Source organism: Papilio polytes, unplaced genomic scaffold (assembly GCF_000836215.1).
Source record: "Papilio polytes unplaced genomic scaffold, Ppol_1.0 DF824381.1, whole genome shotgun sequence".
Lineage (NCBI taxonomy): Eukaryota > Metazoa > Arthropoda > Insecta > Lepidoptera > Papilionidae > Papilio > Papilio polytes.
The window spans coordinates 641,394-660,733 of NW_013524823.1; the positions used below are offsets into that span (position 1 = coordinate 641,394).

General features: G+C 30.1%; 3 protein-coding genes and 1 long non-coding RNA gene across 5 annotated transcripts; 2 read left to right on the forward strand and 2 right to left on the reverse strand.

The window, feature by feature from the left end:
- Positions 1–192: 192 nt before the first annotated feature.
- On the reverse strand, positions 193–5,941 carry LOC106099285 (aarF domain-containing protein kinase 4-like). Of its 2 annotated transcripts, XM_013277798.1 has the most exons (9): positions 5,647–5,936; positions 4,783–4,846; positions 4,274–4,714; positions 3,566–3,782; positions 3,274–3,483; positions 2,514–2,792; positions 1,590–1,792; positions 1,070–1,222; positions 193–643 (listed from the first exon to the last, which is right to left on the reverse strand). In XM_013277798.1, exons 3-9 carry the CDS (start codon positions 4,604–4,606, stop codon positions 356–358), a joined length of 1,683 nt encoding a protein of 560 aa, XP_013133252.1. In that variant the 5' UTR covers positions 4,607–4,714; positions 4,783–4,846; positions 5,647–5,936; the 3' UTR covers positions 193–355. The 2 variants fall into 2 exon arrangements, with proteins under 2 accessions (XP_013133252.1, XP_013133244.1); XM_013277790.1 differs by having other exon boundaries at positions 4,274–4,846; positions 5,647–5,941.
- An 890-nt stretch (positions 5,942–6,831) lies between these two features.
- Positions 6,832–10,061, forward strand: LOC106099298 (abhydrolase domain-containing protein 16A). The gene is made up of 9 exons (XM_013277810.1): positions 6,832–7,095; positions 7,368–7,421; positions 7,531–7,838; positions 7,912–8,072; positions 8,142–8,395; positions 8,477–8,641; positions 8,711–8,895; positions 9,018–9,201; positions 9,380–10,061. The coding sequence occupies exons 1-9, from the start codon at positions 7,024–7,026 to the stop codon at positions 9,473–9,475; spliced, it is 1,479 nt and encodes a 492-aa protein (XP_013133264.1). The 5' UTR covers positions 6,832–7,023; the 3' UTR covers positions 9,476–10,061.
- A 98-nt stretch (positions 10,062–10,159) lies between these two features.
- LOC106099306 lies at positions 10,160–11,013 on the reverse strand. The gene is made up of 2 exons (XR_001225372.1): positions 10,706–11,013; positions 10,160–10,327 (listed from the first exon to the last, which is right to left on the reverse strand). It is a non-coding gene; the product is annotated as an uncharacterized LOC106099306 (long non-coding RNA).
- Positions 11,014–11,319: 306 nt separating this feature from the next.
- LOC106111880 (protein GPR107) lies at positions 11,320–17,133 on the forward strand. Its single transcript, XM_013294065.1, has 12 exons — positions 11,320–11,520; positions 11,811–11,921; positions 12,008–12,162; positions 12,610–12,740; positions 12,834–12,934; positions 13,012–13,110; positions 13,506–13,789; positions 14,059–14,176; positions 14,406–14,536; positions 15,261–15,396; positions 16,169–16,317; positions 16,963–17,133. The coding sequence occupies exons 1-12, from the start codon at positions 11,434–11,436 to the stop codon at positions 17,060–17,062; spliced, it is 1,602 nt and encodes a 533-aa protein (XP_013149519.1). The 5' UTR covers positions 11,320–11,433; the 3' UTR covers positions 17,063–17,133.
- Positions 17,134–19,340: the final 2,207 nt, after the last annotated feature.

A 19,340-nucleotide genomic window follows, 5' to 3' on the forward strand; every position in this document is an offset into this window, starting at 1 on the left:
GTTAAATTTGATTGTTAATTAAAAATTATTAATAATTGACATTGTTCACGCAGAGTTAGGTTTATTTCATATTTTAAAACATAGATAGTAATTAATTTAAATAACAACTTTATTTTTGAATTTAATAAATGTTAAAAATGTGACATTTAATGTTTAATACAACATAATGGTTTTTAATCATAAAAACATAACGATAAATCATTAAAAATAAGCGGTTAAAATTTTGCACATATTAAAAATCTGACGTTCAAATCAGTTGATACGTCAATCTGACCCAATGAACTTTTATAAATATCATGAAATCATATATTATTACGTAATTGCATAGTTATATTTAATAGAGTTCAATTTATTACTAATCGGTAATATTCATTTTGTACTGATCGTAAATTTCACGGAACATATCTCGGCAATTCATTTTTATTTTAAGTTTTGAGCAGAGTAAGAATACGCCTGATAATTTTCTATGTAAGGAATATATTTCTTCTGGCGGCGGGCACAGTCTATGTGTAAGTATCGTCGGTACTAGATCTTGTATACGTCTGGTTGTCTTCTGTGTACCGAAGTCGAACTCTCCGTTGCCTTCACTAGTGAACACTTCACCCATTATCATAACAGTATCGACGTGGGATTCCTCCATTATCTGAAAAATGGTAAAAATCTCTCAAACAATAACCGCAAAAAATGAAAACCGATTAGAGATTTGAAAAACATAAGATAGTTAAAGAACAAGAACAAGAAAAATTATAAAATATGGCCTATACTCACAGATAAATTACCCAGTAGTTTATGAGTTATTTCAACACATACAAAAATACAAATCTTTCCTCTTCGTAATACTATTTAAGTATAGATAAGAATCAAATTTATATTTCTACTGTACGTTTTTTTTTTATAAAAAATGATAAAAGCGGAGATATGCTTTTGTGTACATTTCGGCAGTAGAAAAGTTCTTACTTACTTAAGTATGTATGAAGAGAGAATTATTACCTAATATTATCTCATATTAATTAGCGTTTATATAATTTTATTAGATATCTAAAAAAAGGCACAGAAACTTTTGTCTTACTTTTGATTCGTAGCCCGTAAGGAACTTCATATCTCGCGACATCCGCAAGATGGCGGCGCGATCGCCCTCTGAAGCGGCTTTTATAATTTCAATGTACTGATCCATAAACTCCTTGGAATACTCTCGAGTCGCACCAAAATCCAATAAAATAACCTAAAATTACATGAAAAATAGTGTTTTAACACAATATACAAAATTATTATTGATTTTTATAGCAGTTTAAAAATCTTTTTATTGTAATAATCTGTCTTATACTGTAATCTAGATATTGTAAATACATCGATATATATTTCTTTATTGTTTACAAGTACTGTTTTGCTGGCTTGCAGGTTTTGCCCCTTTCTCACATCATGAAATGTTTTTTTTTTTCAATTTACTCAAAAATATATACACCACGTATCGTGTCGAAGTGTATTTTTTTTATTAAAAATAATTATACAAGAATGTGCCGCGATTGCTGACTATCTACATAACAATATGTTAACATTTTATTATTTTACTATAAATAGATATGGAGTACCTGTTTAGTTGTTGTATTGTAGAAGAAATTCGCCCAGTTGGGATCAGTCTGCATACAACGTAACACAAACATTTCACGTAAACACAATTGCATTATTTTCCTTGCTATATCATAACGAATCTCATACGGAGCGTCGAACAATTTATCTAATGGCGTTCCCTCAATTAATTCTGTTGTTATTACTTCCGCTGTACATAGATCCTCTAAAAAAGAAAGGAAAAGAAAATCATAGCATACTTTATACTTACAATAAATATTTAACACACACTACTTAGTTACGTAAGATGTCAGCAATCACAACAAATGGTAGTTTTGAATAATTCTCTTTTTGTTAAAAAACCTTATATTTAATACACGCTTCAGGCTATATATTTTCAAGATATTACACTTAGGTGGTAAATAAATTGAAAAATCGTCATGCGGAACAGGGACTACAAGCCAATAGCACTATAGAGGTTATCATAAAGCCAAAAAGAGACAAAGACGTTCGTTGTCATTTTGCCATTTGCATTTTAATATTTACAAATAAAATGTTTATTTACTGTACGTAAACAATAAAGTAGAGTTTATTTGTGTAGCATTTATGTTGAGAACATAGGCTATGTTGTAATATTGACTATTTGAGATGATGATGATGGAGTCGCGAGCAACAGCTAGTTTTTAATAAATTAATAACACAACTATATTGAATATAGCCTATGTAACTATGCAATAATGAGCTGTTCTAACAGTGTTAGAATGTTTTAAATCAGTTCTAAAGTTTTTGAGTTTATTTGTTACAAACTAACAAAAGCATTGATTTTTCATCTTTACGATATTAGAGTAGAGATATAGAAGAGAGAAAAAAGTAGTATAAGTATTACATACAACATATATAAATTCAAGCATTTTCAGAAATAAAATATGTACATCTTCAATTATTACCTATAACATCTGGAACAAAGTATTCGGGGTATGGTGCAAGGAGTCGTTTGAACTTCTTTGTACATTCCGCCTCCCGGACATAATCAACTTCCCAAGACAATTCCTTTTTAGCAACTTCAACTATATTATCAATAAACATGCCCTTCGGGAAGACATTCCACACCTTTAATACTCCAACTAAATTATCAATATCACTATTGATGCCCTTAGCAACACCAGGATACTGAACTTTCATTGCCACTTCTTGACCATTGTGTAGTACAGCTAAATGAACTTGCCCTTAAAACACAACAATATGTGTAATAGAAGAAATAATTTTCCAAAATTTAAACAGGTTAAAAGAATAAATACATTTAAATAGATTATCACATTAAGAACAAATCTCAATTACTTTATTTTACAGCTACTTTTTTTTTATATAATATAAGATGGCAAACGAGCAAGCGGCCACCTGAATCCGCCAAAATGGCGAAGCGACCGCTGCCCATAGACATCTGTAATTGCAGATGCGTCGCCTTCCCTTATCCGATGGAGGAGGAGACGCACATAAAGAGGATATTTTCTCTTCCTATGCATCTCCTCCATCGTCAAATCCACTTCCCATTCCCATCCTCTAATAAGAAAAGGGTGGTAAAGAGAAAGGGACTTAAATTAGGATCCGGCACCACACTCATCAGGCGAAACAGCGGGCACTACCACTGTTAATTTATAATGAGGTATTTATTGAGATGGTAATATTAAATATCAATGTTAAAATTACCAATAGATGCTGCTGCGAATGGTTTGTCTTCAAAATGCTGCAGACGAGCACGCCAATCACCGCCTAATTGGGAACTCATTACTTTCTCAACTTGCCAACTGGGCATGAAATCTGCAGACTGGCGTACACGCTCAAAGATTTTTTGGAATTCAGGAGATATTACTGTCTCATCTTGAATACTTAACAATTGTCCTAACTTTAAAGCTGCACCTATGAGAAAAGACTTTATTAATATAGCTTCAGATTAATTTAACAGTCCTCAGTAATATATTTACATGCAATATCTACTTACCTCTAACTTTACACAATGTATCAACAATTCTCTCAGCATTAGCCGGTGACAAGAAAGCATTACTAGAGTCATCTATCTTCCCGGTAACAGATTGTAATGTATTCCGAGCATACTGTGCCACCGTCCCAACTCCCAGCCCAGCTGCCAGCGAACCAAACGAAAACATTCTTCCGATACGTGATGATGGTACTACACGTTCCTTGGAACTTGAACTTAACTGTAACATTAATTGCAATAATTATAAACCATGCACTTAGACCAAGTGTCAAGTCTAATGAATTTGTTGATCTACATTGAATTCATTTGAAATGAGAAATTATAACAAATGTGACAAATTATACCTTTATAATGATAGACTCGTTAAAATGTCAATTTAAAACCAAAAACAAATAAAACCAGACTATAAATGACATAGTTAACCACATACTGAAACTACTTAGCTTTTTATCACTGCTTATAGTATGACAGGCATCAAAATTGTAATGGAATTAGGAATGAAAAAACAACCTATTCATTAAAGACACTTTTACATATTCAACATTCAGCCATTAGTCTGTGGAATGTGTAAAATTTCTCATTTAAATTGAATTTGTATATATTTAGAAAATTAACATGATCAGTAATTATAACAGGTTGTTACTTAAGTGTGTTAAATGTTCAAAGACGGCTAGTTTTTTCTGATAGTATACAAAGCAGAAATTGACTCACAGTGAATTTAAGCTTCTTTTTTGCAACTGGTTTTGGAACCACATTTCTACTTGAACATTCCTCCAAAGTAGGGCTTCTTAGTTGCTCTTGTTGTTTCTGCTTTGTTTTAATATCTTGCAAAGATGTTTTTACAACACCTTCCATTTGAATTTCCTCTAAAGGTGCTTCAAATTCCAGAACTTTCCTTTCCGTAGATTCTTGCATACCTTTTGCTTTATTCAGTATTTCAAATGTTTTATCAAATTCTTTATTTAACTGCTCTATCTCATCTTTTAATTCTTCATCCATAGAACCTTTAATTTCTACACTAGTACTGACAAGAGGGACATGCATAGTAGCATACTTTCTAAAACCATGTGCCACAACAAACACACGCTCAATTAAATCTTTTGGAGCCACTTCATTTGCTTTGTAATTTTTTATTGTATTAGTAGGACAGTTCTGTAAAAATGGTCTAATACTAGAATTATTCCATACTAATCTAGAATTTTCTTGCTGTAATTTAATACCTGATTCAACTACTTGCCGAAGTCCCTTGACAACTCCCAATAAATCAGTAAGGTGTGACATAGTCTGAAATGTATAAACAATTTAATATTATTATACTTGTTTCTTGTGCAACCTTAACACATGTGGGACATTTCCTGCTCTCTTATATGTTGTTATTGAATGGCTCATGGGTTTGCGCACTTGACTTCTAATCTGCAAGTCTTAGGTTTGAATTCTGCCATGTACCAATGTGATTTACATTTTCCAAATTTCACATGTACATGATTTACCCAATGTTCTTATGGTGAAGGAAAATATTGTGATGCAAGCTGCACATATCAGCATTCATAGATTATCAGAAATTCATAGATTTGTGCGAAGTCAACCCACCCACAAAGGGCCAGCATAGTTTACTAAAGCATAGTCACCCTAACTTCAGATAGGCTCCAAGACCATCAGTGGGGACATATATTGAGCTGGTGATGATGTTATTGAATTTTTGTAGAATTGAATATGTAAGTTATTAGGGCAATGTAAAACATTTACTAAAAGTGTTGCTGTTGGATGGTTTCAACATAAAAAAACTCCAACAATTGCATAACATAAAATCAGATTTTTTTTTACTTCATACTTCTGTAATACATAAAACTAAACATAACATTTTGTGAGAGTTTCTATTTATAAGGTCTGAATTTTTAACTTAACATTTTTTTATATCGTTCTAATTGATTTATCATAAATAAAAAGCAAAAATTATAATTTGTGGGTTAAGTCCTGTGTGTATGATATTTAATAAGATAATAAAAATACACACTCGAAATTAATGTCTCTCTAAATAAACTCTAATTTAACTTTAATTAGTAAATGTTTTTTATTTTACCCACCTGTTATAGTTTAAGGCAAAAATTTCATAGTTTGTCTAAATAAGGATGATTAGTTAGACAATTCTTTTGACAACTTAGTAGGGATGGTTATGTCAAATCAGGTATGAATCTTAACGATTTTCGATTTTTACTCTCCTAGAAGCTGAAATCGTTGTATTCGTAATAATAATGGATCAAAATGAAATGAAACACAATGTTTTTTCATTCGGTTATTCAAAGTCAAAACAATAACGCGGTCGCGCATAACCTAATTGAAATTTGTTACTATTGTTACGAGCGTGGGGGCTATCCCCCACTCTCTATAGTTATCATTTTATTCCAGAACTTTCTGGAAAGTCCGAATTACATAAATTTCATAATGGATCATTCTCGATGCCGTTTCAAATATTCCAGGCACCTTTTCGCGAATGTAATTTTCTCTACTCGCGGCGATCGAGCATTTTGGAAACAGCTCAAATTATTGATTATTCTTCGGATACAATTTCGCTACTCATCAATAGATGACTTCGCGACACTATTATTGTCATTTCCATCATTATATATTACTACTAGAATAGTCCCTTAATTTAATAAAATACATACAATAATTTTTGTTCGAAATTATTTATGAATTCACCGAATATCGATAGTTAATAGTTATTCGCTTTACGCTTATGATCGTCACTATGGAACCCGTCTATTAAGTACTGCATTTAGGTTCATACAAATTTTATTCGATACTTTATATGCTTGATTTATCAAACTAATTAACATTTTAAACAAACTAATTTGTAATGTTGATTGACATTGACATTAACTATTTTTTTCATAGTTTGTCCAGTTTTTCAAACAGTTATAACTTTTGCAACTTTTTCTATGTATTTCATAGCTATATTTAATAAATGATAGGCGATCGTTTAGAAATATCAGTATGTACTTCGTTCCGAATTTAAGACGCATTTTTATGTTGGTGACAGTTAAGTAGACTTCACCGCAAACAACTGCGGCCATCAGCGCCAAAATGGCCATATCAAATTATCAAATAGGCACGTAAAATCAGTTGCATTGCCTGTCAATATAGGTATTTCATATCAGTGTTCACTCCGAATATTTGTTTCCTTTTTCATTGTCTGTGTTATATGAAATGAGGTTTTATATAATCTTTGGATGTCTGTACATATATTATCTGTGAGTGTTGCAATTTTCTGTCATTTTCTGTCTTCTGGTTGAAGCGGTGATCGGTGTTTATTTTTTTTTTGATAATGGCGTTTTCGAGGTAAAATATATTTTACGAGGTATTGAGCTAGAAACTTGGTGGTAACTACGTCTGGCATAAATCCTTAATTATAAAAAAAACGAATAAACGAAATCAGCGACAAACAAATTGGCGACTACAATATGCTGAAGCTATTTATCCGCAGTCTTTTTGCTCCACGCTTGTACAAGAAGCACGGAGATGGCCCCTGCGATGTGAGTATATTTGCAAGTAATATTGCTTTTGAATGTATACAAAGACGCTGACGCTAAGATATTTACGCATAATAATCGATAAAGATGGCGACACTTTTTTTTTTAAATAAAACGTAATACTCTTATTACAAATTATATATAACAAATAAGTATAACGCACTAAATGTTTTTTGAAAATTGTCTTTTGGTGAGAGCAGATTAGTTTGGCAAAGTACACATTTATCTGTCTCTTATTCACTATAAATAAAATATGTAATAACACCTATTTTCAGGTACTTTACAGTCCCAACAATCTGGAAAAGTGGGGTGACTTAGTTATCAAAACTGTAAGTAAATGTTAATATTCAATTGTCAAAATAATTTTCCAATAACTGCTTTATTGGACCTTAAATTGCCCAGTTGTTATATCATGCGAACCATTTTATTTTATTACAGGTAAATGCTATGAGAAGTGTCAGTTTCTATGCATCACCATTTATTTGCATGTATATTTATCGTAAAGGATGGTACACCTATGAAAAGACACAATCTCTTGCTCCACTAATTGTCGGATTTGGTTGGCTTGTGACAGTGTCTCTTATTTTACGGGCAGTCGGAAGAGTGACTAATCCCAAATATGTTGAATTTCTAAAGACTTTGTCTGATGATACTTCTGACTTTTCAACTTACTTACAATCCCTGAGAAAATATGATTTTGAGTTCAATCACTGGCCTGTCTCATATAACGTACCTCCGATAAAGGGGTAAATAAAATTTATTCAAATATTATTTAGTTATTTATAAAATGCATATTAATAAATACATATTATTATTTAGTTCTACTTGGCTGGAGACTAATCCTTTTGAGCGTTGCTCACACCCTGACTTGCCGGCTTATAGAAGAATTCCACTTCAAATGTTGGCCTTTGTAGCTGTACACACATTTGGGCTCAGACTTATCTACCCAGGGACTCTCATTCTTATCCTCACTTCCATGTGTAAGTAGAAACATTATTTAACCAATATAATTTATGTCAAATTGCATACTAATATTTTTTCTTTTAAAGGGAGATTGCTTCTAATAGGCAGAGCACAACTTGTTGAGGTGTTTGATGGAGTCAGAGCTAAATTGCAGACTGCCGAAGGGAACTTTATAGACACTATGTTTATAGATAACAGGCTAAGTACCAACCGAGGAAATACTTTGGTTATATGTTGTGAAGGCAATTCAGGATTTTATGAGATAGGTATCATGTACACTCCATTAAGAGCTGGATATTCCACCTTGGGTTGGAATCATCCAGGATTTGCTGGAAGTACAGTAAGTCAAAAGATCTTAATATTAATGTAATATAAGTTCAATGTTTGAAATCATGAATCTTGTTGCTTATTATTATTACAGGGCACCCCATTTCCATCTCAAGAACAAAATGCAATTGATGTTGTAATGCAATATGCAATAAACGAACTTGGCTTTAAGGTTGAGGATATTGTTCTTTTCGGCTGGAGTATTGGGGGTTATACAGCAACTTATGCTGCTGTTACCTATCCTGAAGTCAAGGCTTTGGTAATTATGATACATTTAATTTAGTATTAATGTAATTATTTCCAATATTTACAAATTATCTATCTATAGGTGTTGGATGCAACCTTTGATGATATTCTGCCAATTGCTCAGAACCAAATGCCACGGTCTTGGGCTGTACTTGTCAAAGAAATAATTCGTTCCTACGCCGACTTAAATATTTCTCAGATGCTACGAAAATATAAAGGCCCGGTAACTCTTGTACGCCGAACCAATGATGAAGTGATTTGCTTAAGGTATGACACAAATACAATTTTTGTAATTGAGAGCTCAAATTGTTTAATTTTTATATGCAAATGACACAGAAGGTGGATATAGCATATGTTTAAAATATGTATGAAGTTAATGCAATTTTCAGACAGGGAGTAATACATACAAACCGTGGCAATAATCTTGTGAAGAAGCTTATTGAAACCAGGTATCCAAACCTATCAAAAGAAGAATTGGGGTTACTGGACAAATACATGACTGTACTTAGTCAACGACGTGCTGCATTAGAACTTGGCGAAATTAGTGAAACAGATCGTAAAGTTTTAAAATTGGTAAGTGAATACCTAATTTTATGTGCAATGATTGGGGATAATGAGGCATCGAGGGTTGGCACTCCATAGCATGCCCTTGAGCTTGAACCACTAATACATATGAAAAGAGGTATTACCAATTACATATTATCTTTGTAACAATAATATATTATGAATTGACATGTTTTACATTCCACAGATTTCAAAACACATGCATGATCTTAATGCAACTCACTGCACTCCTTTGCCGGAGGATAATTTCATCAGGATTATGGACTTAATTAGTGAAGATTAAAATAAAAATCTTAAACATATATCAGTGTCTATAGGTACAGATCTAAGATGTTTAGATTTTCTTAATAAGATTCCATTAAATTGCATTTGTTCTAACAGTAAGGTAAATTATGACTTTGGTTGATTATTTTATTTATAACTCTAGTTATTTATAACTCTTCAAGACAAAGAAATTTTGTCACATTAATGTATCTTAGACTGCATTTATACTGTCGGGTAAAATTCTGCATTATTAAAAAGTTGTCCTTATTAATTTTAATGTGTAATAAAATGTTGTTTTAACATTTAACTTTATTATAAGCCTTTATCTGCCCAAAGTTGGACATAGGACTTCTCCAATTCCACCAAAAGCAGTTCTCCGCCTTCCATACCCAATAACATAGTATTTAGCAGAGTACAATATATTTTTACCCTATAATTCTATGATCATCATGCTATGTATCTGGAGTCATGTTTTAAATACAAAAAAAATGGAAATATACATTATTATTAAAAGTAATGTATTTGGATGGTTCTGTATTTAAATTATTGTGAATTGAAATGCAACAAATTAATAATACAAGGATAGTGAACAATTTCCACATTATTTTAGTATCTTACGCTTAATAATATTGATTTTTTCCCCCATTACATTTTAGTGATTAAACTTTCAAATTGGCAGTCTCTGTGTGGTTTTAAAAATACTAGAATATAAGTAGATTTTAGTTCATATAGAATGACAGTAAGTATTTTGAACTTTAACAATATTACATCAAATATAAAAAAATATATATCCTCTTAATTGTTAAAAAACATATCTTCTTTCTGCATCAACACAGCCTTATTTTTGTCTTCTTTCTCGAAGTTCTTAAATCTGTAAGAATTTAAACCAACTGTTATGTATTGTCCAAGAAATATGTAGAATTATGTATAATATTGTTGTGAATTGTGTGAAGTTTTAATTATCCAAACTTCTGATGGAACAAAAATTATGATAAACCAAGGTTAGTAAGAAAAGATCATCAGTGTGCAAACCATGTAGTTTTGAAAGTGGTTTTAGTTTTTTTTAAACATAAAATTAAACCTTTAGTTTACAACTAAAGCATTTTCGATATTTTAATATTGAATATATAATTTCTGTGTAAATGTACATTTATACTATTTATGGAACCTATTAGAATGTTCTAATTAATGTATTTATCACAAAATGTATTCATGTAATGTTAAAAATAAAAAAAATATAGATATACACCTGTTGTTTTAATTTAGCAAGTTTTTGAAAATAACATGTATAGTAATATAACTTAAAACTATTTCCCATATTTCAACATCTCGAAGTTTCAACAGTAAAAATGGACAGATACATCTTTTTTTATTTTTTAAAATGCAAAAAAACCAGCGCTTGACCACTATCCCACCTAGACCAAGGTGAAGATGTGGTCGAAGGATGGTACGCGCTAGCTACATCTGCTTTGCGCTTCCTGTTTTTTTATTAAGATTGTAATAAAACATTTTGTTTCTTATATAAAAAGTTTGTTTACATCAAATGACAGAAAAATCAATGAAACGCGGCATGACATACGTAACGAAGAGAGTGTTGCCAATGTACAAAGGATTTAGATAACATTTTAAACCTTACTGACCTACGCCAACTTCATTTAAAACAATGATTAATTACATGTACATATGCGAAAGCAAATAAAAAGGCTTGTTTTGAATTTTTGTGCTATGAAAATCATTTTAAGCTTTTTGATTTGATTATCAAAAATTATTCTGATTAAACGTTAGATAGAGAACTACCTTGCAACACCGAATATTTGATCTATGTTTCTCTGGTTTTGGTTGCTCGATTGACTTTTTGCCATTTTAGTTTTCCTTTTACATCAAAATCAATTTAATTTTACGTAAATTATATCTATTTTTCCATAACATTCTTTGTTACTTCAATCAGTTATAATTGTAACTTCATAGTCATGAAACATGATGTTTTTCGTGAAAATAGTTTGTTTAACAATTTTATTGACTGCGATAAATGTAAATGGAAGAATACACAAATTGCCTCTTTTGGTTAGTGCAAATAATGCTATATTTTATAAAATACCATATTGCATTGAATATCATGTAGTTCCGTAATAGTAACATATCAATATAGGTAAATCTTGTAAAATACGAATTTAATTTGACTAATTTCTTTGCATAATAAACATCTTACTGTTTAATATATGGTCGAAGATCAATTTTCTTTTTCATTTCATAATGACGAATGTAATTTTTCGTCATATGTAAGATAAATAATTTAGTACATTATCATTTTTGTTTGCGACATATAGTAATTTATTGATTGACTTCGTTTTCAGGATGATGAACGCCATTATGTGGACCTTACAACATTCGGGTTCTTTCAGGGCGGAGTACTCGATGTTCGCATGCTTAATTTTAAGTTACCTTCAGAGCCTATTTTAGGAGAGGTAAGTTATCGATTTTTAAGAGAGACATGTTTGTTATAGGCTTTTACTATATTTTCTATGATATTCATTATGGAAATTCTTTTTAGTATGGATTCACTTTGGATAGAACTGCAAACGACGCGATCAATCCATATTTAGAAGCACATTCAGATACTTGTTTTCTCAAAGAGAGTGTTAATAGTGTTGTATCACCAAAACATCCATCTATTGTCTTCCTAAAAATGGATTTTGTTAATTCTAGGTGAGTGCTTATTGTTGTTATTCAATCTATAATGTTGTTGAAATTATATTCAATTACCAGAACTATATGGGAGGGATAACAAACACACAAAGTAATAACAGGGCATAACTTGAAGTAGGGAGAAGCATGCACTGTAATGTTTGAAAGGAAAGTAATTTGAAAATTTATTAATGATGTTATAGAAATGTTGTACAGTTTAAAATAATTGTTTTTAAACCAATTATTACTGTGGAAAAAGATTAAAACATTTATGGTCTGTCTCATCACTAGCTGATACAGGATCAGATAGCTTAAAATGATGTCACCGTCAGATAAGGGAATAAAACCCGATATTTCCATCACATATTTTATGATACATGTTAGATTGTTATCATACAATTTACATTTTGGTGAGACAAGCCCTTATTATTATTCAATTTGCATTCATGTGTCTTTATATTTTATTAGGTTAAACATCTCATGTAAAGGCGAAATACCTGCTATACATTTATATCAAAACCGGAGTGCAATACCTACTGATCGTACCAAAAGGCAATCACAATATTTGTTTGTTAATCGAAAAAGAAGTATTCAAAGAGGTAATTTATTCATGAAGGTTCAATATACATGTTTAATTAATTTTTAATATCTTGAATGGCAATATGTACTACAATTGATTTTTTGTTACTTAGATGCCGAACAAAATGATAAGAACTATGTAACACAGTGTTCAAATGCTGTTCTACCAATAACTAAAGAAACTCGTGAAGGATTTGATTACTACAATACTAGTGTAAGTAATATGAGTTTACATCTCAAGATATAAATACAATCTTTTGTATGATTATAAATTTCTAATTGTTTTCATAGTTTGCTATGTATGTGGCATCGGACAAAGAAGAAGGACTTTATAATTTATATTTTCATAACTGCCCGGGTAAAGAGAATCCTCCTACAATAAATGTTATGGTATGTGTCTAATATGTTTTATATACTTACATTTTCTTATTTATAAACGAGCGATCGCCCGCAAACATTGTTAGCGCAAATTGGGACCATCCGTTACGGCATTTTGACAGCTCGGAATTAAAAAAAGTAGCTATAATATACCTAGCCATGTCAGCTACCCTCCAGTGAAAGTCCCGTGAAAATCGGTTCAGCGGTTTCGCAGACTACCTGGAACAAACAAGGCTTGCAGACAGTAAGACAGACAAAAATTTTTTAAATGCTATTTTCGTTATCAACAATGCAGATACATCATCTTCCCGAAATCTGGAATTTTCCTTTTGATATTACAAACAGACACTCCAATCTTATTATTATATATAGATAGTTGTATACTTTGAACATTTTTCTTCTTTTAGTTGGAAATATATGAGAGCAACGATGGAAACTTCCTATCAGCAGGTGAAATGCCTTTACCAGCTTTATACAGTATGATGTCAGTAATTTTCTTCTTGAGTGCTGGCTTTTGGACATTTATCCTGAAGACGAGTCGACACCGTGTATACAGAATTCACATTATAATGTGTGTTCTAGTATATCTTAAGGCACTCTCATTGGCTTTTCATGCAATTAACTATCATTTTATACAAACAAGAGGCGAACATGTAACAACTTGGGCGATACTATATTATATAACACATTTGTAAGTATTTTAGAATATAATAATGTTTTGTTTGTATTAAATACTAGCTTTTGCCCGTGATCGTCTATTTAGAAGTACAAAAGACAAAAGTAAGAAGTTTATGTGATCTTCCAGACTGGTCTATATTTATGCCAAATTTCATTGATAACCATTAGCTGTTTAGTGGTAAATTGTAACAAACATTAAAACATCCATCTATATGAAGTTTTGGATATTTATAAGTAATATTTAATCAATTTGTTATGTTTATACATAAATTATGTTTTTAGGTTAAAAGGCGCTGTATTATTTGTGACAATAGTTCTTGTGGGCACCGGTTGGAATTTTATTAAGCATATCCTAGCTGATAGAGACAAAAAGCTGTTCATGATTGTAATACCACTTCAGGTACAGTATTTAATGAATTTTTATTGCAAATGCTTTAGTTTCTATAAAATTTCAATGGTAATTGTAATATGAGTGTTAACATCCTAATATACACAATAATGTTTTATAAATGAAAAAATAATAATAAAAAAAATCCATATATACTAGTTCTACTGTAAATGACTGAGTTAATATAAAACTGTGCAATAAATGTGTGTAAAATCATGTACTATTTGTTTTTGTTGTATAGGTTGTTGCAAATGTTGCCGAGATAATAATAGCTGAAAGTGAAGAGGGTGCAGCAGAGCACAATATGTGGCGGTATCTATTCATTTTTGTTGATCTTCTTTGCTGTGGTGCCATATTGTTTCCTGTTGTCTGGTAAGCGTTTTGTATATCTTAACTAAATACTAATAGTATGAAAAGGGAAGATTTGTATTTTTGTATGCGACAAACTAAAATACTTCTTGATGAATTTCAACAAAACTTTTACTATTGCCTACAAATAATAGCTAGGACGTAAACACACTATTTTATTGATCATTGTGAAAATTTACATGGACATACATACATACAAGATATTTCAAAAGTAAAATATACAACTGCAAGCAAAGATGTGTGTAAATATTTGAGTTATGTTATTCCAAAATTATTACCAAAATCTTATACATATGTTAGTATTTTATACAAGTGTTACAGCAGTCGAAACTCATAATTAAATTGATTGAACAATATCAATTTCAAAATAAATTCACTGTAAATTGACTTCTCAGCGATTACTAAATAAATTCTTGGAATATGATGAATGTTAGGTAGCATGGCAGTGTTTGTTATTGCTTAAAGATTATATTACAGTTTGTACTGAGAATTAATCAGACCACCTCGCCGTGTAGGGGCAAGGGTTCTGAGTAAGCATTTTTGGCGATACGAACGTGCGATTTTTTATGCACTCTTGTTTCAGTCACCGAGTCGACAGCAGAATGAATATTTTAAAAGATATTCATTCTGCTGTCGACTTTTTAATAACTTTAAATGTATGTTTCATCTCTGTAACATTTGATTGTTTATTAATAAACGGATATAGAATTAAATATATTATTTTCAGGTCAATACGTCATTTGCAAGATGGTACAGATGGTAAAGCTGCTATAAATCTTCGCAAGTTGAAGTTGTTTCGACATTTCTATGTAATGATTGTTTGCTACATATACTTTACAAGGATAGTAGTCTCACTGCTTAAGGTAAATATATTTTTCATTAGCGAACAACTTAAAATATGAAGTGACAAAGCCTGTGGACATAGAAAAATTAAAAGGTTGTAAATGCATCATTTTATAATTTTCTTATTACATTGATTGAACTGACCTCTAAAAAGAAGGTGGTTATATGGTTTTTATATTTTTTTAATTGATGTTGCAATTACATTATACTTGTATCACTTGAAAGGAATACTATAGTCTTATAATTATTATATAACCTTACTTATTGACACTGCCCAAGTAAGATTACCTTAAGTATTAACGGTAACTGAAATTGACTATTATTTCACTATATTAATATTAAAACACAGGACAAGAGGCAAATAATGCCTGGCTATTTTATAACTTCAAAACAATTCAAAAATATATATGAAGTTAAGTTAACCCTGGGACAGCATATTCTACAAGACCTAGTCAATCTTAACATAGAGTATGCTCGAGTACTTCAGTGTGGACATATACAAGCTGACAACGAATACATTATTACATACTAGCTTTCACTAGCGACTCCATCTGCTTGGTATTAAGAAAAAACAAAACCAAGTAGCCTCTGCTCTCTTCCAGACTATCCTCTAATTATATGTCAAATTTCATTATGATTCGTTAAGCCGTTTAAGCTACAAACTTTAACAAACATTCATCCATCCATCTAAACTTTCACATTTATAATATTAGTATGATTGTTTTACTGTAAAAATGATATAAACTTGCAGTCACATGTGATAAAGTATCTCACTGTATTTTTATTTTTCAGATCTTAGTTCCATTCCAATACTCTTGGATTGATGAGATGTTCCATGAAATTGCCACTTTCGTTTTCTTTGTGATGACGGGTTACAAGTTCAGACCAGCTGCCGCTAATCCATACTTTACACCCAATTATGAGGATGTTGAGCCGCAAGTGTAAGTGATTTTATTTGATATCTTAATATTGAAATACACTGTTTTACACATAGAGGGAATGCAAAGAACAACAATATGTATTAATGCAGGTGTAAAAGCAGAAGAATTCTATGGTTAGATCGGCTGATGAGTATTATTTTCCAGAAGTTGGGATTATTTCTGGGTTATTGGATTGGTAGCTTCCACCCGCGACTCTTTATGTGTAAAATTAAAAAGCACTACACTCCACATTTATACCAAATTTCATAGAAATCTGTTCAGCCATTTAATCTATGAACATATATTTAAACTTTCCCATTTATAATGTTAGTATGGTGTATTCAACAATTAATTTAAATGTCTTTGTTGTGCAACTCTCGACAAATTAGCTGTAAATGTAATGTTACAAATTCAACTTTCATGAGTCATAATACTTGGAATTTTATGCTTGATTGACTTATGTAAAAAAGTTGAGTCAGGCAGTTGCTTAATGGTATTAGCAATAAGTATTTTGCTTAGTTCTTAATTCTTATGTACAAGAATTAAGTACAAATATACACAGCATTTAATATTGCTGTTTAGTACTTTAAATATTGTTAACTTTTCTAGAACACACATACAGGTTGCTTAATCGACAAAGATTGTAACATAATGTTTTTTTTTTAGGTTAACGGAAATTGGTGTACTAGATGGTATAACGAATAGAGAAAAGAAACGTGAAGATACGCAGCCACTGATGCAGGAGACTAATTACAACTCTGATTAAAAGTAAAAACTTTGTTTATAATATACACTTCGCACCAAAAAAATTCAGACGCTTCCATTTTTTTTTAGCTTTTGAATACTTTTATGATAATACTTTGTATGAAATTTTTTAAAAATAGCAATTTGCAGTGCTGTTTGTAATTCTTTTAAAATTAGTACCAAGGTAATCGAAATAAGGCATGGGCGGTTTAATTTTCCATGTTGTTGTTAAATTATTATTTTTCTTAAAAACAGTTTAACCTATTTTTTGGTATGAAGTGTAAAAATTGAAATAAATAGAGGCAGTATTAATTTTAAACTAGCTATTATACTATGTCTCTTTTATTTTTAAATGAAATATTTGTGGATTACCTTTAAGATTGTGTGAATTAGATTAAGAAATTAAAGATAAGTGTGAAAATAATATCAACTTATGATAAACATTTTCTTAAAAGAAATTACAATAATTCTTAACAGAATTTTCGATATTTACGGTCTTAAGAGAAATTTCTCTGTGGCTATATTTATTAAAAAAAATGTATGTCTAAGGAAATAGATATAAAAAAACAGTTTCTAAAGTAACGTGCTTAATGTGTATTTCAATCTTATTAGTTAAAATTAATAAGTAAAAAATTATGACGAATCCTATAAAATTAACACATCTAACTGCTTCGGTATATAATGTGTCAATTTTTTGTATAATTGGCTATTTTTCCACTACTAAATTCCACAGAAAAAAGTATTTTTATTTTTTAACGTCTTTTTAAATTATATTAAATCACAACGATTTTTCCAACTTATATAATACGTGCACTACTCATTGAAGAAAATTGTTCTATTTTGTCAGGTACATAGCTTAATACACAATTATATTAAAGACATAACATCGCTTTAAGAGAGCATAGATAAGATGAAAGACCAAATAAATACAGTTTTTGATAGTGAAAACTCAAAATACTATATAAAACTGATAATCTTTGCTAAACCTGTCTTCCCCCTAGACAAGGTTCAGTGTAATTTAACTAGCGGCGATACAATAAAACGACTGGAGTTGAGAATCTACTATCTATCTCTTTCTATCTTGTGTACTTTTCATAATGTCTCTTTCTCCCAACAAAAATAGGCGGATTCACCAACATTCGGGCAGCCCTTTATAATTAGTAAATCATTATTTTATTTGTTGAAATTTTGTTCTTATAACAGAGGTTGGTAAACTTTTTAAAAATTATTTAAGATACACATGATTTTTTAATTCATTCATTTTATTTTAAATTTCAGGTGATTATATTTAATGTAAGTAATTAAATCATGGTTATTTTTGTTCCTTTGTTTAAATTTACTTTATAAAGGAATTTAAAAAAATAATAGCAAATACAAGGCATAGAGTAACGAACCTCTCCAATTTTGATATCTCTTCTAGTTGGACGTACTATATTTTATAATATTGTAATAAGTAAATTTTATATTCCAAATATTTTATTATTCGTAGATAAGTTTTGTGGTGTAATTATCATTCTATTTAGTATTAATATAGTTTATATAGGTATAGGTCATTTTAAATATAATATTAGTAATAATATACTGAGAGGGGTTAGAATAATTTTTAGTTAGTAGGTTTTTTTATTATTAGTAGAGTAAGTGTTTTATCCAATTTTTTATTTGAAAAGTTATATATTTTATCTTTGAAATACATTTCCGTATTAACAATCAAATATTTTTAACAAGTAATTTATTTTTTTAGTTATTTTTAATATTAAAATTTGGCTTGGTATAACATAATTTTCCTAAAATATTAAATTCAACCTCTTTTAAGTTTTGGAACAACCATAGTTTTAACATTTTTAGCATATCATTGTTTTAATCAATAATATATAGAAATAAAGGTTTATTAATAATGGTTTATTTAGAATTAAGATGTACAGTAAAATGGCACCATTACAAATCATCAACAATTTTTGTCCTTTCTTCTGACGTTTAGATCGTTTTATTAGAAAGGATTTAGTGTATATAGCTAAAGCGTAACTTTAAATAAACTAGAATCTATGTAACCTAGATTTTAATATTGTCAGGCCTTAATTTTGTACATTAATCGAGGCGTTATTACCTCAAAAATCCGTATTAATATTGTTTCTTAAAGTATCAATTTTATAATTGGTAAAATTAGTTTAAATCAGGGCAAATTTTTAAAAAATTATGATTTTTTTATTAGCATTTAGGTTTTTCTTTTATTTTATTAGTTTTGGTAATTTTATTATTCATCATTTAAAATGATTATTAACTTGATCGTTTGAATCATTTTT

What these genes read in the sequence shown, in the direction of transcription:
- LOC106099285 (XM_013277790.1), bottom strand. Translation starts at nt 4,843, where the DNA reads ATGTCACACCTTACTGATTTATTGGGAGTTGTCAAGGGACTTCGGCAA. An exon ending in AAAAGAAGCTTAAATTCACT is followed by an intron (nt 3,783 to 4,273) that starts GTGAGTCAATTT and finishes TTAATGTTACAG; the next exon opens with TTAAGTTCAAGTTCCAAGGA. An exon ending in ACAATACAACAACTAAACAG is followed by an intron (nt 1,223 to 1,589) that starts GTACTCCATATC and finishes ATGTAATTTTAG; the next exon opens with GTTATTTTATTGGATTTTGG.
- LOC106099298 (XM_013277810.1), top strand. Translation starts at nt 7,024, where the DNA reads ATGCTGAAGCTATTTATCCGCAGTCTTTTTGCTCCACGCTTGTACAAG. An exon ending in AACGTACCTCCGATAAAGGG is followed by an intron (nt 7,839 to 7,911) that starts GTAAATAAAATT and finishes ATTATTATTTAG; the next exon opens with TTCTACTTGGCTGGAGACTA. An exon ending in ATCGTAAAGTTTTAAAATTG is followed by an intron (nt 9,202 to 9,379) that starts GTAAGTGAATAC and finishes TACATTCCACAG; the next exon opens with ATTTCAAAACACATGCATGA.
- LOC106111880 (XM_013294065.1), top strand. Translation starts at nt 11,434, where the DNA reads ATGATGTTTTTCGTGAAAATAGTTTGTTTAACAATTTTATTGACTGCG. An exon ending in AAAAAGAAGTATTCAAAGAG is followed by an intron (nt 12,741 to 12,833) that starts GTAATTTATTCA and finishes TTTGTTACTTAG; the next exon opens with ATGCCGAACAAAATGATAAG. An exon ending in TAGTAGTCTCACTGCTTAAG is followed by an intron (nt 15,397 to 16,168) that starts GTAAATATATTT and finishes TTTATTTTTCAG; the next exon opens with ATCTTAGTTCCATTCCAATA.